This window comes from Eubalaena glacialis, chromosome 13 (genome assembly GCF_028564815.1).
Source record: "Eubalaena glacialis isolate mEubGla1 chromosome 13, mEubGla1.1.hap2.+ XY, whole genome shotgun sequence".
In the NCBI taxonomy this organism is placed as follows: Eukaryota; Metazoa; Chordata; class Mammalia; order Artiodactyla; family Balaenidae; genus Eubalaena; species Eubalaena glacialis.
The window spans coordinates 14,222,845-14,246,502 of record NC_083728.1 but is presented as its reverse complement, the minus strand read 5'-3'; the positions used below and the strand labels follow the sequence as shown (position 1 = coordinate 14,246,502).

Here is a 23,658-nt window from a genome sequence, read left to right as displayed (position 1 = left end):
GGGGAAATCATTGAAGGTATGACAAAGGAAACATTAAAAAAAAAAAAAAAAACAGAAACTCCAGGGAAAAGTAAGGCTATATACAAAGGTGGAAATGTAATCACAGTACACATCTGCAACAAATGGCACGATCAGAATGATGGAAGCACAGATTATCGTATGTCAATTTTTTAGGCTCAGCCAACAGCCGAAAGTGAGAAGACCCAACTGAAGTTACAGGAGAGGATGCACATACATGTTCTCCGCCTTGGCGATGGGGGAGTGAAAGTGGGAAGATGGCAAGTCTGGATATGACAGGGGTAGGAGAGGTGAGGGAGATGATGGGCGCCAAGAGAGGGGGCAAGAGATACTGTCCCCAGTTGATAGAACAAGAACTAAGGAGTAAGTGTTTTACTTGACCAAGGTAACCCATAGGCATATCAAACAGTGACATAAGTAGTTTGGGAGGAGGGGGAGTAGAGAGGTGATAAAAGACCCCAATTCTCATCTTTTAAAGCCAGAAGTCAACAAGCAACGTCTAGATAAAGTCCAGAAATAGAAGTATGGGGAAACACGTTATTTACATTATTTACAAATAAGGAGGTTAAGTGCCAGATGTACCCAAAGACAGCCATGGAGACTGGGACTAGGAACTGTTTTTCCCAGTACAGTTTTATTTTCTCTAACTATAGTCTTCCCTTGGTGTCAGGGATGGTACAGGGGATTGGTTCCAGGACCCACCACAGATACTAAATTCCATGGACACTTAAGTCTCATGGTCAGCCCTCCATATCCAAATCCACGGATTCAACGAACCACAGATCGTGTAGAACCGTATTGACTACAGGAAAAAATCCACGTATACGTGGGCCCGCGCAGTTCAAACCCGTGTTGTTCAAGGGTCAACTGGATATGCATGCATTGCTTTACAATCTTAAAATGAAGAGACAAGTGAACAGGAAAGGCCCACGCCCACCCCGAGGAAGCTCCTACCCCCTACGAAACCTTCCTCCCCTCCCGACTAGACCCTCATCTTAACCAGCCTAGTTCCAGAAGGCTATGAAGAGCTCAGAGACCTCAGTGTTTGTAAACCTTTGTAAAGCCCACGTTCCTCCACAAGATTCATCTACACTGTCAGCAAGCAGTGAGCGCTAGCAGAAACCATTGGACGTAAGAGGAATCAGAAAACGAGCCAGTCTGTCTGCTCTGACGCCAACCATCACCCAGGGGGCTTTGGTGAGTAAACAGGGGAAAGTGAGAAGCCCTGAGCTCGCTGTCCTGACCTGGCCTCCAGTGACCTCCCGCTCAGTTCCCTTCGGCGCACACTCCAAGATAACACGGCAGCACTGCCTGAAAAATGCTTTTTCCTCCAGCTGCTGACAATGTGGGACCTTTCCCTCCCTCCCTGCCCCCCCCCCATCTCATCATTAGCCTCCTCGGGATGATCTTCTCCCCACTCCCCACCCCCGGCGCCAAGTCACCAGCATCTTCCAGGCTCCTGGCCTCCTCTCTCCAACTTCCCTTTCTACCCCCTCGGACACCAGGGTGCTTCAGGTCGAGGAGGAGGGGGAGGTCAGCCAACAACGGCCCATGGGCCAAATCCAGGCCAGTGCCTGTTTTTCCAAGTACAGGTTCACGGGAGCACAGGCCCACCCATCTCTTTGTGTGTCATCTGTGGCTGCTTTCATCCGACAACGGCAGTCGAGCAGTTCTGACAGAAACTGTGTGGCCCTCGAAGCTTAAAATAGTTACTCTCTGGTCCTTTACAGAAAGTTTGCCAACCCCTGGGCTAGGTAACACCTCCTCCACCTCAGAACTGGGATACGATGCGTCTCCCAACCGCCTTCCTGCACGCAAGCTTCCCTGTCCCAACAGATTCCATACTCCCAGGGCATCACTAATCTTGCCAAGGCCCGTTAATCTTCCCACATGGATTGTACCACTTTGCTGCTCCAAAACCTCAACAGCACCCCGTCTGCAGCAGGATTTCCAACTTGAGCCCTTCTCACTCCACCTTTGCAATTTTGACACGTCCACTCAGTTCGTGCTTTTATTTTAAACTCATTTTCAACTTAAGTCAAACAGAAACTATTATATCATCACCAAAAGCAGGAAAGCAATAATGCCAGCCATACACAGAAGACAACTCTACAAATCAACATAATGAAAACCAAATTGTAGTAGAAAATTCTAGGTGGGTGCCATGCTGCTGAAGTTAAAAAGACAGATATCAAAAAAAAAAAAAAGAAGAAGAAGAAGATATCAAAGGGATGAAGAAGATACCTTAGCACCAAACTGAACTTGTTCTCAGAGATGTAACCAGAGGCCTGAAGGGGGAGTGAGAAGTGAGTTTTTTCAACAGGTGGTTCAATCGTATTTAATGCCAAGTTCGTGAAGTCAGCTCGTGCCACTCCCCCTGGTGCACCCCGAACCTGAATCCCACTTTCCAGCCCTTCGGGAAACATTCTCCAGCCACCCTAACAAAGGACATCCCTTCTTCCTCTATGCACTAAAAGAAAATGCTTGGTTTTCAGCTGAAGAGAATGACCCGGCAGAGAGAAAGATCCTAGAGCTGAAGGACCCTGAATTAAGCAGAACTGTCCTCACTGAAGACACCTTCTTTGAACCCTGCTGGAATGCCCTCAAACCGGTTTAGGAGGGTGCAGGGGAAAGACCCTTTGGGCTAGAAAAGAGGACAGCTCAAACTGCACAGAAGGGGAAAACCAAAAGTCAGTGTCAGATAATCCCCCAAAACAGCCTACCAGGTTATCCCTCAAGTGGAAGGGGTTTTACAGAAAGATCATCTACCTAAAAATTTTCTTTTTTCCTCTGAATGCTCAAGTACCCTCATCCACTAAATGCAGGCGTTGGGACCTCAGGGATAGTTTCACAGTTTCATTTCCTGTGGTCATTTCTCTGAGGGCAGAAGAACTGCCCAAACCAAATGCATCTTCTACGCCACCCCAGGTCAGCAACGGAACCCTATGTCTTTGATGTGGAACCCCAAGAAATCAAACAAGTACAGGTAAATCCTGATCCGTTTGGAGAAGTGCCTGAAAGCCACCTTGCCCCGCCACTCCTTCACCCCCGCTGACCCGCCCAGGGCACCCCCAAGGATCCCTAAGGACCCACAGTTTGAAAATCACGGCCCTACACCCTTCAGCTTCTCCCTCTGGCTTCTCCTCATGGCTCCCCTCTGCCCATGTGGACCGTGAGAGCACCATTCGCCCACCAGGGGGCAACATACCAGAGCCTTGGTTGGAGCCTAAGAGAATGGAGGAGGGCGTCTCCCTGGAGCCAGAAAGGTCGAGGGTCTAGAAATACAAAAAGAGAGAGATGGAGGCAAGGCACTGGGGCCAATGCAGCACCCCCCCCAGGGAAGCCCAGGGATCCATGGGGGCGCTCGTCACGGCCCCTACAGCACCCTCGTGCCCTCTGCCTGGCGTGCTCAGGTGGGGGAGGCCAGGTCAGCCGGGGGACCCTGCACCTGTGCCCTTTTCTGCTCTACCTCCCCAAAACACAGCACTGGGGGCTCCTCACTCAACTCTAGAGCCGCGGCTTCAAGAACACTGGTCCTCAGCTCCCCTCTCTGACCTACCGCCCACCCCAGATTTCTGCCACATCCCAAAAGGAAGCACAGCCGTCCCTCAGTACCCGAAGTGGGATGGTTCCAGGAGCCCCCAAGGATACCAAAATCTGGGGATGCTCCAGCTCCTTATATACAAAAAAGGCCTAGTACGGTGAATACAGTGGGCCCTCTGTATCCGAGGATTTCGAATCCATGGATTCAACCAAACATGGATGGAATTTCGGTTGGTTGCATCCAAGGATGAGAAACCCACGGATACGGAGGGCTGACTGCATATTACATCAAATTATATCAGTTCACTTTTATTTCACTTTAACCTCTTACTAGGCAATAATATCAATGAAATCAAAGGGTTTTAACTGCTGGGATGACTTGCTTTTTTCCTAATAGACATGAAATAAATACATAATGACTACAGATGTAAAAAATGATCAAGGTGCCACCTAAAATAACGTTTGCGTGCAATTACATATACCACACACTGGGCAAGTAGGAGGTGGAACCTGTGTGTCCAAGAGAGCAGCCACCAGCCTCCTGTGACTACCTGTATTTAAATGAATTATAATTCAATAAAATTTAAAATCCAGGTCCTCAGTCACACTAGCCACAGTTCAAGCGCTCAACAGCTACATGCGGCTAGTGGCTCCCATACTGGGCAGAGCAGATACTAAACATTCCCATCGTCTCAGAAGGTTTGGGGACGACGCTGCCCTAAACACGCACCTTGTGAAAAGGAGCCCTGCTAAGACTGTCACCCCCATCTGCAGCCTGAAGACAGACAAACCTCCCTACAGCACAGGACTCGCCGGGGTGGCGGGCACGGGGGTGGGTCTGAGACTCTGCGTGGCCCAAAGGCATGTGGGATGGAGACTCACCGAGCCACCGTCCTTGCTTTTCTCAGCTGGCGCCTCCTTCTCTTTCGAGGTGCTCGTTTCCGGGGGGGCTGCCTGCGTGTTGGAGGAGGCCCCCTGGGATGACTTGTTTAGTGTTTCCGTGTTCACCTCGGCGTCTGCTTCCTGCTGAGGCGCGGTAGCTGAGGGCAAAAGGGGACAGAAGCCAAGTATAAGCCGAGCGTGGTGGCTCCCGGGCCCACGGGGAAACCCGTTCTGCGCAAACCACCACCTGTAAGAGACGCAGCTGCCACCCAGGCCCACTCAGGGCACAAGCACAGGCCCAGGGTGGCTGGACCAAAGCTTTCCAGGCGCAGGAATTCCAGACTGTGCATGAAAATATGTTCATTTCTAAGAGTCTGTGATCCAAGTTTTATTAAATCATTCTGGAGAGAAAAGAATGTTCGTGAAACAAACACCCTGTAAACTGCTGTTCCAATTACTCATTTCATCATTTCTAATTTTAGACCAGTTTTCACCCCGTGTTTTACCCTATAACAGCAGAGCTGAGCGCTTCTGACAGACCACCCAGGCCACAAATCCTGAAATATTTACTCTCCGGACCTTCATTAAAAAAAGCTTACCAACCCCTGCTCCAGAGCTTCTCAAATTTGGGTCATTCGTGTATCACCTTTGAAAAACTTGCCAATCCGTAGATATACTCCCTTATCATATTATTTATGTTACTTGTATTTATTTTATTTATTTTTGGGTGCATTGGGTCTTCGCTGCTGCACGCGGGCTTTTCTCTAGTTGCGGCGAGCAGGGGCTACTCCTCGTTGCCGTGCGCGGGCTTCTCGTTGCAGTGGCCTCTCTCGTTGCGGAGCACGGGCTCCAGGCACGCGGGTCCCAGCAGCTGTGGCTCGCGGGCTCTAGAGCGCAGGCTCAGTAGTTGTGGTACACGGGCCCAGCTGCTCCGCGGCATGTGGGCTCTTCCTGAACCAGGTCTCAAACCCGTGTCCCCTGCATAGGCAGGCGGATTCTTAACCACTGTGCCACCAGGGAAGCCCTATTATTTGTATTTAAATAAATTATTTGAAATGGAGACTTTTATTTCTAAGCATAGAAATCTAATATTAGCCATAAATAAATGCTAACTGTAAAATAATCACTAATAAATACTATTAATAAATTCTAACTAGACAGTGTGTTTCCTGCTGGAGTCTCCTAGCCTGGGATCTGCTTGCTCTGTATTAGAAAGAGATTTCAGGGGACTTCCCTGGTGGCGCAGTGGTTAAGAATCCACCTGCCAATGCAGGGGACACGGGTTCGAGCCCTGGTCCAGGAGGATCCCACATGCCACAGAGCAACTAAGCCCGTGCGCCACAACTACTGAAGCCTGCGAGCCACAACTACTGAAGCCTGCGCGCCCAGAGCCCATGCTCTGCAACAAGAGAAGCCACCGCAATGAGAAGCCCTCGCACTGCAATGAAGAGTAGCCCCCGCTCGCCTCAACTAGAGAAAGCCTGCACGCAGCAACGAAGACCCAACGCAGCCAAAAATAAAATAAATAAATAAATAAATTTATAGAAAGAGATTTCAAAGACTGATCAGTTCCAAACCAACACTTTTTCCTCCACATGAGCACTGGGATCCCTTATTTAACGCTGTGAGTCCAGGATGGGCTCCACTGTAGGGGGCTGTCCTGTGCATTTTGCAGGGTGTTTAGCAGCATCCCTGGCCCCTGCCCTCTCGATGCCAGCAGCACCTCCCTCAGTTATGACAACCACAAACGTCTGCAGTCATTGCCAGGGTCTTTGGAGAGGGGACAGAGACAAAAACTGCCCCCGGTGGAGAACTAACCACAGCAACTCACATGAAACTAAAGTGATCATCACAAGCCCCGCACCGCAGCGAACAACACTGTGGCCGAGGAGAGCAGAGGTTCGAACCACCTGTGTCTGGAGTCTCGGCTCCACGCCTGTGTGCTGCTCTCTCGTGTGTAAGAGTCACACAGGTGGTGAGTGAGCATGGTGAGGGCCCTGTGGTCCAGGGGGAGCCAAGAGCCCGCCCTCCGCAGCCTGGGCCAGGAGGTGCCCCCGGGGCCCTACCTGACTGGGTGCAGGACTTCATGTGCTCAGGCCAGTGGGCCTGCTGGCAGGGGTAGTCACAGTAGCTGGTGTTCCAGCAGCAGTAGAAGATGGCCTCCTTCTTGCAGTTGGCGCACCACTGCTTCTTCTTGGTCTCGTCCACCGCCTGCTGCTTCTCCAGCTCCAGCTGCTTCTTCACCTCAGCGATGAGCCGGTCCCGCTCCTGCTCCAGGCTCTGCCGCATCTCAGCCATGGTCAGCTCTGCCAGGGGAGGAGAGGGGAGGGGAGGAGGGGGAGGGGAGGGGAGGAGGGGGGGAGGGGAGGGGAGGGGAGGAGGGGGAGGGGGAGGGGAGGGGAGGGGAGGAGGGGGAGGGGAGGGGAGGAGGGGGGAGGGGAGGGGGAGGGGAGGGGAGGAGGGGAGGGGGAGGGGGAGGGGAGGGGAGGGGAGGAGGGGGAGGGGAGGGGAGGGGAGGAGGGGGAGGGGAGGGGAGGAGGGGGAGGGGAGGGGAGGAGGGGGAGGGGAGGGGAGGAGGGGGAGGGGAGGAGGGGGAGGGGAGGGGAGGAGGGGGAGGGGAGGGGAGGGGAGGAGGGGGAGGGGAGGGGAGGAGGGGGAGGGGAGGAGGGGGAGGGGAGGGGAGGGGAGGAGGGGGAGGGGAGGGGAGGAGGGGGGAGGGGAGGGGGAGGGGAGGGGAGGAGGGGAGGGGAGGAGGGGGAGGGGAGGGGAGGAGGGGAGGGGAGGAGGGGAGGGGAGGAGGGGGAGGAGGGGGAGGGGAGGGGAGGAGGGGGAGGGGAGGGGAGGAGGGGGAGGGGAGGGGAGGAGGGGGAGGGGAGGGGAGGAGGGGGAGGGGAGGGGAGGAGGGGGAGGGGAGAGGAGCAGATGCCGGCTTCATCACCCGTCGTCCCCCAGCCCAGGACGTGGGGTCATTCACACCAGGTCAGAACATGGATTCCAATGGACTCGGGTGTGGATCCTGGCTTGGAGATGCCCTGGCTGTGTGATACCCCCTGGCTGAGTCACCCAGCCTCCCCGAGCCCCAGTGTCTACATCTGTAAGATGGGCATCCCTCACGCTGACCAACAGAGCTGCTTGTGATAATGAACGTCAGGTGCCAAGGATGCAGATAAGGGGGCCCCATGGGGATTCTGCAGGAAGACCTCAAATAAACCCTTGAAACGATTTCCACTAAACTCACTTTGAATTTTATCATTAGTATAAGCCTTTTTTTCTATCAAATACTTACATAGCACCTACTATCTGTAGGCACTGTTGTAAGCACTTTATAAACATGAACTCCTTTAATCCTTTTATACTGCTAATCCTATGAGGTAAGCATTACTATAATACCCCTTTCACAGATGAGGAAACTGAGGCACAGAGCTGCTAAGGGCAGAGCTGGGGCTACAACTTGGACATGCTGTCTTCTTGGTGTGTGGCTCTAATCTACCAGACAGGGCATCGTGACTGATCATTAAGCTAATAAAACAACTATCAAACTGCCCACGCTACTGAGATTTCTCTCAATTTTACATCAGACAACAAGTGCAACACCTGGGAGCAACCTGCACACTGGAATAAAAGAAAAATAAATGGTTCCTCGATTCCTTAAAATCCTCTTCCTGAAATTAAAAAAAAAAAAAAAAACATCCTCCAAAAAAACACCAATAAAGAAAATTAACCCCTGGTAAAGATAAAAAGCACTTGTATCCAGACACAACATTTCCAACACTCCCAACTGCCTTCAACTAGGAGCCTGCCAACCATGACAAGCTCTGTCCAGCCCACATGTATTTTTTTCAAATGTGTGGCCAATATTTTTAAATGAAACGATTCTGCATAAAAATAGATTCCTTGACTTTACAAGAAAAACAGGAAGAAGTGACAACATTCCAATAAACTTCCCTCCTGGCAACAAGGGAAGGAGCAGGGCGGGGGCGGAGCTTTCCTGGTCGGCTTCCGAAGGACTGGAGTTTGCGTGATTTAAACAAGTATCACCTGCAACCAGGTGGGCACCCCTGGGTCTACCTCCCTAACAGAACCTCCCCGTTGCCAGCGTTCTGACTCTGAGGCTGATACTACTCAAGGGTCTGAAAGAAACTGCTCTGCCTTTGGGGGGAGACCCTTTTACAATATCCCCACAGAGCAGTAAGCGAAACATCAATCTATCTATAATCCATGGACCAACGCCCTCTCCATGACGTGGGGCACACAGGAAGTATCCAAGACTTTAAGATGCCTGACATTCAGTGGTTACGAGGAGGAAAGTCTGGAGCCACAGCGCCCAGACGTGAACTACAGCTGTGTGACTCTGCACGTGTCTGTGCCTCAGTTTCTGCTGGAAATAACAGACCCCGTTTCATCAGAAAGGTCTCTGTGAGAATTAGCTAATTCATGAAAACTTCAGCCGGTTGCTGGAACAAGGTCAGAGCTCATAAGCAAGAGCTGCTACCAAGGCTGTTGTGATGACTTTGTTGCTGACGTTGGTATTCTGAAAAGAGGAAAGGAGGGTTCCCTCCAGCTCCAGCCTTCATATCTGGTTTCTCCAGGTCAGACTCTCCAGGATGCTGTGGTCTCCCCACCAGTGGTGCATCCCCCTGCCCTACTTTTGATTCAATTCACATCTGGGCCGAACGCCAGAGGTGCCAAGAAGCTCACATCCAGAACCTTCCTCAGTGCAGACCAAGTCAGCAGGACTTACCCAAGTTGTGTTTCATTTCCGAGAGCTCCTGCTGGTGCAGCCACTGGAGCTTCTCTATCTCAATCCTCAGCCTGCGAATCTGTAAGGAGAGAGAAAGACTTTTTACAAAGTGCATCCAGGTGCCTTTTACCAACAGGGCTCGGAAGCTCCAGCTCTCACTACAGGGTTAACGTCACGTGCTGAGGCAAAGAGCGGGCAGCCTGCGCTGGCCTCCCCACAGCGGCAGTCAGAGAGGTGGGCGCCAGTGGGTTAACCCAAATTCGGGAGAACTTCTGCTTCAAAAAGCCAAATATGAGTCGGCTGTCTGTTCCAAGAAATGCTCTAGGAAAAGCCACTTAAAGTAAGAAGACCAGGTTTTCATAATCAATAGTACGTCAAAGGTTTGATGAGGATTTTGGTCTAAAAAATGAAACAAAAACAAATAAAAACAAGCTTTATTGTATCTCTTACCTAAGATTTTGGGCAAGGGGGTGCATGATCATTCTCTTCAAAGTCCAAAGCTTAACATTTCTGGAAACCATAGGGTATTCTGGGGGGTAGGAGTAAATGTGGGGCCAAATTCATTTGGAGGGAGGAAAATGTAAACCCAATGTGAACTGATACAAGGCTGTTGGCAGTGCTGAATAATCACAATGGTTCTCAACTGGGATGATTTTTGCCCCCCTCCCTCCCTCCATGACACTGCAGTGCCTGGAGACATTATAGGTTGTTTCTGGCATCCCGGGGGTAGAGGCCAGGGATGCTGCTAAACGTCCCAGATGGACAGAACGGCCCTCACCACAGCGAATCATCTGGCACAAACGTCAGTAGCGTCAAGTTGAGAAATCCTGATTTATCAAACACAGTGGGAACAACTGTACTGTTCCACTGAAGAAAACACTGTTATCTAATTGTGGGAGGGGGCTGCATATTACCTCATTAAAATCTGGAAAATTCTGGCACATATCTGGACCCAAGGTTTCAGGTGAGACATTACGGATCCATGCTTTCAACTCCACGCCAGTTAAAATGAACAAAAAGGAATGAAGTATGGTAGCAGGTGGGGGTGAGGATGGGGAGGTTTTTCTAAGACAACATTTCCCCTTCTTGTTTGACGTCCCAGCACAATCATAAAGAGGGTCACATCAGCAAAAATACCCAAGGAGGTTCACAATTTCTCTTGGGACCTCCCTTAAACCTTTACATTCACGCGGTTCTCTGTTGAAGGCCTATAGGGACACCTTCCTGGAGATTTTTTCCTCTTCGTCTGGGTGCCAGCCTCACCCTGCCAGGTCCTCACAGGTCAGTGGCTCTGCATGTGACTCCCCCCAGTTTTCCATCATGACTTTCAATGACCTCTAGAAGTCCTGCCACTGTCATTTCCCACGGTGACCTGTTTGCATCTGGCTTGCAGGGAATTAGCCTAGGAGGGAAATTCAGGGAGGCTTTTTTTTTTTAATGGTCAGTTCCTAAGTGGACATTTCAACGTTTTAACCACGCTCTTCTCTAAGCAATCACCTAAATTAAGGAGGCTGGGGATACACATTCCTGGACAACAAGGATCACTTGTATAAAAAAGTCCAAACTTTGGGAGAAGATGAAGGAGCCAATTTTACATGGGGTCAAAAGCACTATTGTCCAGTCTCACCAGTGGGATAACAACTCAAGCTCTGGTTTTGGCTGTTTGAGTAGAAGTGAAGTGATGGCACAGAGCAGGGTGTGTCTCCAGAGCACCAGCTTCCTAGCAAAGTGAAGAAATACCCTCACCACCAACCCCCATCAGCAGAGCAAGCCTGGTGACCAGAGCCAGGACCCGAGAGGGATTTCCAGAGAAGCTTCTTCACGGTGCCCCTACAGCAGCCCATAAAACACTCTTAGCAAACTGGGAATGAATGTCTCATCTCTGACCTCGGCTATTGTGCTTCCAGTAGTGTTTTTAGAAAGGTCGTTATATATTTCCGTCATTGTGCCTTTTATTGCATCCATCATCTGAAAGATAAAAACAGAAATGATTCAGGTGATCGCTTCCCTGAGGCTTTTTCTAGATGACATACATCTAAAATTTATCTGCATAAAGCAGCGGTTTCTCCGCTGGGGGTGATTTTGTCCATCCTGGGACACTTAGCATTTTTGGTTGTCATGGCTGGGGGGGGAGGGGGAGAGGGGTGCTGATGGCATCGAGGACGTGGAAGCTAGGGATGCTCAAAACGCCCTACCGTGCTCAGAACAGCCCCTGCAACAAAGTTATCCAGCCCCAAATGTCCCTAGTGCCAAGGTTGAGAGCCTGGTATGAACCAGGCAGGGTAGGAATCACCCACAAGTTCCCTGTCCCATATCATGGGAGTAGTTCATAGCCATAAAGCTAATTTATAGCCACAGGTTAAAGTGGGGACACTGAATTTGGCCCCAAGATGGTTTGGCCGGCACAGTGGGCTCAAGGGAGAGACTGTTTCGTTGCTGGTGGTTCTTTAAAATTGTTTCTCCTTAAAAAAACTATCATTTTATTGAGATATTCATATACCATTACAATTCACTCATTTACTATGTACAATTTAATGGCTTTTAGTCCATTCGGTGTTGTACATCCATGACCACAATCAATTTCAGAACCTCTTCATTACCCCAAAAGGAAACTCTGCTCCCCCTGAGCCTTCACCCCCCCAATAACCCCATCACCCCCCCAGCCTCTGATAACCACAAATCTGCTTTCTTGTCTCTAGATCGAATCTAGATATTTCATATACGTGAACTCACACAATATTTGGTCCTTTGTGACTGCCTTCGACTTAGCAGAAAGTTTTCAAGACTTGTCTGTGCTGTATTCCTTTTTAGGGATGAATAATATGGTCCATTGTGTAGATCTAGCTGGTTTGCTATTTTAATGCTTTTGGTCGGGGCATCCACTGCCTTTCCAGTTTGTTTCCCATCTTCCTTTTCTTTAACTATTTGACCCCTGAAGGCATCAGCAAGTCTGTGGCAACAGCTCACGGCCACGCAGCAGGCACCCAGGTGGCTGCTGACGGAATGTGTTTGCAGGGTGGGTTTCTCTTCTATCTCCCACTTGTCCACTGACCTCCCACATCACAGGAGGAAGAGGAGGGGACAGGAGACAAAACGAGGACTCAGATCTGGCCTGGCCGCTGCCGAGGACCCCCTGTGCTTTGCAGTTTGTTCCAATTCAGTAAAAAGGCAGGACAAACAGCACCTTCACATCTGATGCCCGAGATCTGTTCCCACCATTACATCTTCCCATCCACCAACTCTGAGCCTCGGTTTCCTCATGTATATAACAAGGATAATAACAGTGCCCCCCTTGCAGGGTATGCACAAGGATGAAATGAGAAAACCACAAGAAGACTGTGGTTCAGTACCTGCCGAGGAGTGGGCAGGTACTGAACCATAATTCAGTGTGGTTCCTAAAGAAATACCTGTTTGTCTCATTTTCACAGAAAAATTAATTCACGTGAACAAGTAATTGCAAAACTGCTCCCAACCCCAAAAGAGTAACCCCCAATTCACCCCAAAATGGGAGAAAAATGAATCAAGTATCTGTTGAGATTTCCGCCCCCAGCTTGTTGCAGGTGCCACAGGGGGACACTGCCAGCAAAAACACTTTGTGCTTTATGGTCAGTCACTCTGTATGGGCCTCCTTACCCACATCCATTTAAAATATTAAAACAAAATTGCTTTACAAGAAAACTTCAGAAAGTGGATGAAATTCAATACTTTACTAATGCCATAGTTACATTCCATTTTAAAGAAATCATGAATTTGCGGACTGACCTTCATTCTTACTTCCAAATATAGCAAAGAAGCCAACAAAGAGCCCTTCTGCCAAAACACACAAATCTGGGTCTTCAACTCTGGGTCACCTCAGACACAAGAAAGTTCATCAGCTACAAAACTATGTCACTGTGTTCATTTTCCTAGCTGCAAAGGAAACGTCTGTCAAAAAGTTCATTCCTCAATTTTGCTCTAAGAGTGAAGGGGGCAACAGTAGGGGATAGAATAGAAATGGCTGCAGGAGCTGAGAACACTGGTTTGGTGCGAACCACTAGCCAGCGCCGCAAAGCAGCCTCAGTTTTCTCTTCTGTAAATAGACAACATGGACCAAAGCAATGGAAGGTGATACAAAAAGTCAAATCAATTGCAAGCAGAACAAGAAGCCATTTGGGCAATACCAGACATTTTCTTAAATCAGTAATTTTAAAAATTACCCCGTTTCAATTTTCTGGCAATCCTACAACAGATCACATTAGGAAGAAAGGCTCCGTTTGGTGCCATTATGTCTTTAACACTTTCATGATAATCTCTCTTTTTAACAAAAGGAAGATGGACTTAAGCTTCAAGCCTTGACAAAGAACAGGATCTGGTGAGGTTAGACTTAATTTTATTTCAACTAGTTAAGTCAATTTAAATAAAAATACTAAGTCAATACTAGTTCAAGGTGATGAACAGGTAAGATAAAAACCTTGAGGATGCCAACAAATAACTAATACTTGAATCCTTCCTGTTCTGAAACTCCGGGACTCTATAAGAATTCTTGTGTTTTATTCAAAAGGGGGCAGAAATACTAAATAAGAGACAAAGTTATCCCCAAGAAGCGGAGTTGCTTGAAAAAGCCACATGTAAGAACAATCAATTTGTGGACACTGGACAGCTGTGGTCAGCAGGCTTGGTGTGAATTCACAAGTCAGCTCAAAGCCGGGTTAAGAGCACACTCGCTAGATCCTGGCGGCTACCATCCAATGCCAGCTTGGACATTCACTGATTATGTGACCCTGGACAAGCTGTGTGACCTCGCCAGGTCTCAGTTTTCTCATCTATAAAGTAGGTGTGCTAACAGTACCTGCCTCATCAATCTGTCATAAAGATTGAGTAAGTAACATATAAAACGTGCTTGGGACAGTGTCTGGGCCAGAGTAAATGCCATGCAGACACTGGCTACTGCTAGTATCATCCTACCTAGTGTGAGAGACACTCTGAGAAGGCTCCCCATGACCTCAGCCCTCTGGGCTTTGTGCCCTTGTGTAATCCCCTCCAAGCATGGGCTGGCCTAGTGACCTGCTTCTAACCCACGGAATATGGCAGAGGTAATAGTCCGTCACTTCTGTGATCACCTACATAAGACTGTGACTTCCATCTTGCTAGCAGGCTTTCTCTACCCCTTGTTGTCATGAAGCAAGCTGCCATGCTGGGCAGGCCACAGGGAAAGGGACTGAGGACAGCCTCCAGCCAACGGCCAGCCGGGAACTGAGGCCCCCAGTCCAAGAGCCCTCAAGGGAATGAATCCTGCCCACAAACCACCTAAGTGAGCTTGGAAGTGGATCCTTCCCCAGTCACATCTTCAGATGAAATCCCAACCCTAGCAGACACCTTGGAGGCAGCCTGCCAGAGGTCCTGAAGCAGGGGACCCAGCCCAGCCGAGCCTGGACTCAAGACCCACAGAAACTGTGAGATAAATGTGTGTGGTTTTAAGTTGCTAAGTTTTGTAGTGATTTGTTATGTAGCAACAGATAATACACCTAGATAGAATAAAAAGAAAAGGACCAACAGAAATTCATGAGTAGAAAATTATATATACCACTCTCGCCATCAAGAACTAAAAAAAAAGATTCTACCTTTCACACTGAATAATAAAGCAACTCCTATCATGAGACTTCAAGAAGTCTAGAAACAACTACCCTCAACTCTTGTCACCCATTCTATCAACTTGAATAGTTTACCCACTGGTAACTAATTAGTAATTTACTCATTACTAAAGAGTCAAGTATTATTATTGCCTACTTAGTAATTTACTAAATACTCTTAGATTATTGTCATTAGCTACTATTAAGAGTTCCTGAGGATAGGAAGACACTGGAACTCACCAAAACAGATACCCCACATCCAAAGACAAAGGAGAAGCCGCAGTGAGACGGTAGGAGGGGCGCTATCACAATAAAATCAAATCCCATAACTGCTGGGTGGGTGACTCACAAATTGGAGAATGCTTATACCACAGAAGTCCACCCACTGGAGTAAAGGTTCTGAGCCCCACGTCAGGCTTCCCAACCTGAGGGTCTGGCAATGGGAGGAGGAATTCCTAGAGAATCAGACTTTGAAGGCTAGCGGGATTTGATTGCAGGACTTCGACAGGACTCAGGGAAACAGAGACTCCACTCTTGGAGGGCACACACAAAGTAGTGTGCGCATCGGGACCCATGGCAAGGAGCAGTGACCCCGTAGGAGACTGAACCAGACCTACCTGCTGGTGTTGGAGAGTCTCCTGCAGAGGCAGGGGGTGGCTGTGTCTCACCGTGAGGACAAGGACACTGGCAGCAGAAGTTCTGGGAAATACTCCTAGGTGTGAGCCCTGCCAGAGTCCACCATCAGCCCCACCAAAGAGCCCGGGTAGGCTCCAGTGTTGGGTCGCCTCAGGCCAAACAACCAACAGGGAGGGAACCCAGCCCCACCCATCAGCAGACAAGCGGATTAAAGTTTTACTGAGCTCTGCCCACCAGAGCAAGAGCCAGCTCTACCCACCACCAGTGCCTCCAATCAGGAAGCTTGCACAAGCCTCTTAGATAGCCTCATCCACCAGAGGGCAGACAGCAGAAGCAAGAAGAACTACAATCCTGCAGCCTGTGGAACAAAAACCACATTCACAGAAAGATAGACAAGATGAAAAGGCAGAGGGCTATGTACCAGATGAAGGAACAAGATAAAACCACAGAAAAACAACCAAAAGAAGTGGAGATGGGCAACCTTCCAGAAAAAGAATTCAGAATAATGACAGTGAAAATGATCCAGGACCTCAGAAAAAGAATGGAGGCAAAGATCGAGAAGATGCAAGAAATGTTTAACAAAGACCTAGAAGAATTAAAGAACAAACACCTAGAAGAATTAAAGAACAAACAAACAGAGATGAACAATACAATAACTGAAATGAAAAATACACTAGAAGGAATCAATAGCAGAATAACTGAGGCAGAAGAACGGATAGGTGACCTGGAAGACGGAATGGTGGAATTCGCTGCTGCAGAACAGACTAAAGAAAAAAGAATGCAAAGAAATGAAGACAGCCTAAGAGACCTCTGGGACAACATTAAACGTAACAACATTCGCATTATAGGGGTCCCAGAAGAAGAGAGAGAGAAAGAACCCGAGAAAATATTTGAAGAGATTATAGTTGAAAACTTCCCTAAAATGGGAAAGGAAACAGCCACCCAGGTCCAGGAAGCACAGAGAGTCCCATACAGGATAAACCCAAGGAGAAACACGCCGAGACATACAGTAATCAAATGGGCAAAAATTAAAGACAGAGAAAAATTATTGAAAGCAGCAAGGGAAAAAGGACAAATAACATACAAGGGAACTCCCATAAGGTTATCAGCTGATTTCTCAGCAGAAACTCTACAAGCCAGAAGGGAGTGGCATGACATATTTAAAGTGATGAAAGGGAAGAACCTACAACCAAGATTACTCTATGCCGCAAGGATCTCATTCAGATTAGATGGAGAAATCAAAAGCTTTACAGACAAGCAAAAGCTAAGAGAATTCAGCACCACCAAACCAGCTCTACAACAAATGCTAAAGGAACTTCTCTAAGTGGGAAACACAAGAGAAAACAAAACAACAAATAAACAAACCCATAACAATTAATAAAATGGTAATAGGAACATACATACCGATAATTACCTTAAACATGAATGGATTAAATGCTCCAACCAAAAGACACAGGCTTGCTGAATGAATACAAAAACAAGACCCATATATATGCTGTCTACAAGAGACCCACTTCAGACCTAGGGACACATACAGACTGAAAGTGAGGGGATGGAAAAAGATATTCCATGCAAATGGAAATCAAAAGAAAGCTGGAGTAGCAGTACTCATATCAGATAAAATAGACTTTAAAATAAAGAATGTTACAAGAGAAAAGGAAGGACACTACATAATGATCAAGGGATCAATCCAAAAAGAAGATATAGTAATTATAAATATATATGCTCCCAACATAGGAGCACCTCAATACATAAGGCAACTGCTAACAGCTATAAAAGAAGAAATCGACAGTAACACAGTAATAGTGGGGGACTTTAACACCTCACTTACACCAATGGACACATCATCCAAACAGAAAATTAATAAGGAAACACAAGCTTTAAATGACACAATAGACCAGATAGATTTAATTGATATTTAGAGGACATTCCATTCAAAAACAGCAGATTACACTTTATTATCAAGTGTGCACAGAACATTCTCCAGGACAGATCACATCTTGGGTCACAAATCAAGCCTCAGTAAATTTAAGAAAGTTGAAATCATATCAAGCATCTTTTCTGACCGCAACGCCATGAGATTAGAAATCAATTACAGGGAAAAAAACGTAAAAAACACAAACACATGGAGGCTAAACAATACATCACCAAATAACCAAGAGATTACTGAAGAAATCAAAGAGGAAATCAAAAAACACCTAGAGACAAATGACAATGAAAGCACGACGATCCAAAATCTATGGGATGCAGCAAAAGCAGTTCTAAGAGGGAAGTTTATGGCAACACAAGCCTATCTCAAGAAACAAGAAACATCTCAAATAAACAATCTAACCTTACACCTAAAGGAACTAGACAAAGAAGAACAAACAAAACCCAAAGTTAGTAAAAGGAAAGAAATCATAAAGAGCGGAGCAGAAATAAATGATATAGAAACAAAGAAAACAATAGCAAAGATCAATAAAACTAAAAGCTGGTTCTTTGAGAAGATAAACAAAATTGATAAACCATTAGCCAGACTCATCAAGAAAAAGAGGGAGAGGACTCAAATCAATAAAATCAGAAATGAAAAAGGAGAAGTTGCAACAGACACCGCAGAAATACAAAGCACCCTAAGAGACTACTACAAGCAACTCTATGCCAATAAAATGGACAACCTGGAAGAAATGGACAAATTCTTACAAAGGTATAACCTTACAAGACTGAACCAAAAAGAAATAGAAAATATGAACAGACCAATCACAAGTGATGAAATTGAAGCTGTGATTAAAAACCTTCCAACAAACAAAAGTCCAGGACCAGATGGCTTCACAGGTGAATTCTATCAAACGTTTAGAGAAGAGCTAACACCCATCCTTCTCAAACTCTTCCAAAACATTGCAGAGGAAGGAACACTCCCAAACTCATTCTATGAGGCCACCATCACCCTGATACCAAAACCAAAGATATTACAAAAAAAGAAAATTATAGACCAATATCACTGATGAAGACAGATGCAAAAATCCTCAACAAAATACTAGCAAACAGAATCCAACAACACATTAAAAGGATCATACACCATGACCAAGTGGGATTTATCCCAGGGATGCAAGGATTCTTCAATATACGCAAATCAATCAATGTGATACATCATATTAAGAAACTGGAGAATAAAAACCATATGATCATCTCAACAGATGCAGAAAAAGCTTTTGACAAAATTCAACACCCATTTATGATAAAAACCCTCCAGAAAGTGGGCATAGAGGGAAACTATTTCAACATAATAAAGGCCATATACGACAAACCCACAGCCAACATCATTCTCAATGGTGAAAAACTGAAAGCATTTCCTCTAAGATCAGGAAAAAGACAAGGATGTCCACTCTCACCACTATTATTCAACATAGTTTTGGAAGTCCTAACCACCACAATCAGAGAAGAAAAAGAAATGAAAGGAATACAAATTGGAAAAGAAGAAGTAAAACTGTCACTGTTTGCAGATGACATGATACTATACATAGAGAATCCTAAAGATGCCACCAGAAAACTACTAGAGCTAATCAATGAATTTGGGAAAGTTGCAGGACACAAAATTCATGCACAGAAATCTCTTGCATTCCTATACACTAATGATGAAAAACCTGTAAGAGAAATTAAGGAAACACTCCCATTTACCATTGCAACAAAAAGAATAAAATACCTAGGAATAACCTACCTAGGGAGACAAAAGAGCTGTATGCAGAACACTATAAGACAATGACGAAAGAAATTAAAGATGATACAAACAGATGGAGAGATATACCATGTTCTTGGCTTGGAAGAATCAATATTGTGAAAATGACTATACTACCCAAAGCAATCTACAGATTCAATGCAATCCCTATCAAATTACCAATGGCATTTTTTACAGAACTAGCACAAAAAATCTTAAAATTTGTATGGAGACCCAGAAGACCCCAAATAGCCAAAGCGGCCTTGAGGGAAAAAAACGGAACTGGAGGAATCAGACTCCCTGACTTCAGACTACACTACAAAGCTACAGTAATCAAGACAGTATGGTACTGGTACAAAACCAGAAATATAGATCAATGGAACAGGACAGAAAGCCCAGAGATAAACCCACACACCTATGATCAACTAATCTATGACAAAGGAGGCAAGGATATACAATGCAGAAAAGACAGTCTCTTCAATAAGTGGTGCTGGGAAAACTGGACAGCTACATGTAAAAGAATGAAATTAGAACACTCCCTAACACCATACACAAAAATAAACTCAAAATGGATTAGAGACCTAAATGTAAGACCAGACACTATAAAGCTCTTAGATGAAAACATAGAAGAACACTCTTTGACATAAATCACAGCAAGATCTTTTTTGATCCACCTCCTAGAGTAATGGAAATTAAAACAAAAATAAACAAATGGGACCTAATGAAACTTAAAAGCTTTTGCACAGCAAAGGAAACTACAAACAAGACGAAAAGACAACCCTCAGAATGGGAGAAAATATTTGCAAACGAAATCAACGGACAAAGGATTAATCTCCAAAATATATAAACAGCTCATGCAGCTCAATATTAAAAAAACAAACAACCCAATCCAAAAATGGGCAGAAGATCTAAATAGACATTTCTCCAAAGAAGACATACAGATGGCCAGGAAGCACATGAAAAGCTGCTCAACATCACTAATTATTAGAGAAATGCAAATCCAAACTACAATGAGGTATCACCTCACACCAGTTAGAAAGGGCATCATCAGAAAATCTACAAACAACAAATGCTGGAGAGGGTGTGGAGAAAAGGGAACCCTCTTGCACTGTTGGTGGGAATGTAAATGGATACAGCCACTATGGAAAACAGTATGGAGGTTCCTTAAAAAACTAAAAATAGAATTACCATATGACCCAGCAATCCCACTACTGGGCATATACCCAGAGAAAACCATAATTCAAAAAGACACATGCACCCCAATGTTCATGGCAGCACTACTTACAATAGCCAGGTCATGGAAGCAACCTAAATGCCCATCGACAGACGAATGGATAAAGAAGATGTGGTACATATATATACAATGGAATATTACTCAGCCATAAAAAGGAACGAAATTGGGTCATTTGTAGAGACGTGGATGGATCTACAGACTGTCATACAGAGTGAAGTAAGTCAGAAAGAGAAAAACAAATATCGTATATTAACGCATATATGTGGAGCCTAGAAAAATGGTACAGATGAACCGGTTTGCAGGGCAGAAACTGAGACCCAGATGTAGAGAACAAACATATGGACATCAAGGGGGGGGAAGTTGGGGGGGAGGGGTGTGATGAACTGGGAGATTGGGATTGACATGTATACACTAATATGTATAAAATGGATAACTAATAATAATTTTAAAAAAAGAGTTAATGATAGTAAGAAGCCCAATAATGAGAATTAGTTAGGCAGCAACATGCTTTCATTCGACAACTATGTATCAGGCATCTGCTGTGTGCCAGGCACTGTTCTGAGCCCAAGCAATGAGCAGAACAGACAAAACCCTGTTCCCAGGGAGCTGCCTTTCTGGTGGTTATTCTTACTACCAGGTGGTCTACTGACATGAACCCGCACATCACTCCAGAGCACTCTCATCTGACAGCAAAGAGAGCTGAAGCCTTTTTTTTTTTCTTTTTTTTCCTACTTTTTGGCTGCACCGTGCGGTATGAGGGATCTTAGCTGCCCAACGAGGCATCGAACCCACATGGCCTGCAGTGGAAGCGCGGAGTCTTAACCACTGGACTGCCAGGGAAGTCCGAAAGCTACAGGCTTTTTATTCGCCTGAATTCAACGGTAAGCATAAAAGCACTTGGCAAATTCAAAGAGGAGAGAGGGAGTAGGGAAGGAATGGACTGGAGTTTGGGATTAGCAGATGCAAACTATTATAAATATATAGAATAAACAAGAAGGTCTTACTGTATAGCACAGGGAACTATAATCAATATCCTGTGATAAACCATAATGGAGCAGGGCTTCCCTGGTGGCACAGTGGTTGAGAATCTGCCTGCCAATGCGGGGGACACGGGTTCGAGCCCTGGTCTGGGAAGATCCCACATGCTGCAGAGCAACTAGGCCCGTGAGCCACAACTACTGAGCCTGCGCGTCTGGAGCCTGTGCCCCACAACAAGAGAGGCCACGACAGTGAGAGGCCCGCGCACTGCGATGAAGAGTGGCCCCCGCTTGCCGCAACTAGAGGAAGCCCTCGCACAGAAACGAAGACCCAACACAGCCAAAAATTAATTAATTAATTAATTAATTTTTAAAAAATGGAAAAGAATATATGTATAACTGAATCACTTTGCTATAGAGTAGAAACTAACACAACATTGTAAATCAAGTATACCTCAATAAAATAAACTTTAAAAGAGAGAGAGAGAGAGAAGAAAGAGGCTGCACCGAGAGGGTGCCCACGAGTGAACAGAGAGCAGGCGAGCGTGCTCCCCACACTGCTCGACAAGGAATGTGCCAAGAGTGTGCGTGAGTCCGGGAGGGAATCCATCACTCCCCGGTCCACCATGGTTGCTGGAAAGATCTAAGTGCGGGCATGGAACCTTGCAAGTCTCGTGTTTAAGCCTCTGTCACTTTTGTCCCACACGGCTTCTAAATGCAAACTAACCCCTTGGTCGGTTTTGAACTGAAGGACAGTCATCCGTTTCAGCAGCTTAAGGAAAATCTGTTCCTAATGAGTGACTTGAATGCTGCAGGGTAATTTCGATTCTATGTCATTTTCCTCTTAGAATCTAAGCCCTCTCAGAGGAAGGGTCAGTCCTTTCTATATTTCTCTGCTTACACCCCACGTCAGCCCCAAATGGAAGAGTTTGGTCTTAGAGATCCTCAGTAAAAGCAGGGTCTTCCCTCCCAAGCACCCTCTAAAACCTGCAAGGTCGTGACCCAAGTGGTTCCTGTCGGGAAGCTGATCCTCCCACGTCCCGCCGGCACTCACTTTGCTAGTGTACTTGGCGATGTCCGCGGCGACGTCGGCTGAGGCGGTGGCGATGGGCAGGTCTGCGCTTACTGAAGAGGCGAGGGTGCTCGTGGACCCCGAGCTGGTGACCAGGGGCGACGACTGGGTGCTAGTCACCAGGGTGATGGTGGAGGTGGACGGGCTCTGCGTGATCTCCTTCTGCTGGACAGCTAGGAAAGCAAAGGGTCCTGGTCACCCCACTGCCGCGGGAAGGCCATCCCAGTAGGAAACTGTGGTGGGGAGCAGAGCCCCTGACAAACGCCCTGCGAGTTTCTCTACTTTCAAGTGACAAAGATTCTCTCCTTGGCCAAACCCTAGCCAGGCTCCTCTGAGCCCTTTCTCAACGAGGCTTCCACCTTGGTCTATAAAGACGAATATAGTTTCTAACAGCTCAAGGCTGCATCCCTAGGATGACCCTTGCCCCCTTAAGGTCCCCGCCTGAGAAAACTCAAGGCTGCCAAATGAACTGACGGTATATTCCAGCCAGCACCTAATGATGGGGCCCATCTCCCAATCTCTGTGGGAGGGTCAGAGCCTACCTTCAACAGGTACCAGTTAGCAAACCCAGATGTTTCAAATGGACCAACACCCCCTTCCCACTTTATGTAAGTTTTCACTTTCTGACTCTTCAGAGCCTCCGCCCACCCCCCTCCCTATGCCCGAATTCTCCCCTTTAAAACGCCCAGTCCCCTGTGTACATGTTCAGTTCACGCTGGACTTTTTGCCCTATTGCAATAGTATATAGCTGATTAAACTCTGTCTTTACTACTTTAACTAGTAGCTAGCTTTGTTTATCTTTGACAAGACAATCTGGGATTAAAGAATCACACCATCAATGAGCTCCTTCTTGCCGGCACCTAAATTCCCCTGGGGAAGGCTCATTATGTTCAAGGGGTATGAGTTCAGAAGACCGGAACTGGTCACCCCAACACGAAATATCCCAGACTCGGTTCTGTCCCAACGACTCTTTACACAGTGAGATCAATCCAGCTGTACTCCAATGCTGCGTGTCCAATCTTTCAGTCTGCCCTCCCCTCGATCTTTGAGGGGTTTCAATGGGAGCCAATTCAAGATCTGGCTACTTCTTCAACCCCACGTCCTGCTGCGACTCTTTAACAGTCCTACTCACAAGGGTGCACTCAGTATGTGAGAGTTGCAATCAAGGAGCCCAACCTTCAAGGATCTCGATGCAGGTTTCCCAGGGGAACAAGATTCTACATCAGTGCTCACAAGAGCTGGGCCAACTGGTACC

At 46.7% G+C, this 23,658-nt stretch overlaps 1 protein-coding gene across 23 annotated transcripts in view; it reads right to left on the bottom strand.

Annotated features, from left to right (window-relative positions):
• Window positions 1–23,658, bottom strand: part of ZMYND8 (zinc finger MYND-type containing 8) — a 157,345-nt gene that overhangs the window by 4,273 nt on the left and 129,414 nt on the right. For all 23 annotated transcript variants that reach the window (XM_061209724.1, XM_061209725.1, XM_061209723.1 and 20 more), the window contains 6 exons: window positions 22,386–22,576; window positions 11,072–11,152; window positions 9,185–9,263; window positions 6,510–6,749; window positions 4,444–4,601; window positions 3,227–3,293 (listed from right to left, as the gene is read on the bottom strand). In XM_061209724.1, coding sequence (XP_061065707.1) covers window positions 3,227–3,293; window positions 4,444–4,601; window positions 6,510–6,749; window positions 9,185–9,263; window positions 11,072–11,152; window positions 22,386–22,576 — 816 coding nt within the window. The remainder of the gene's footprint in view (window positions 1–3,226; window positions 3,294–4,443; window positions 4,602–6,509; window positions 6,750–9,184; window positions 9,264–11,071; window positions 11,153–22,385; window positions 22,577–23,658) is intronic.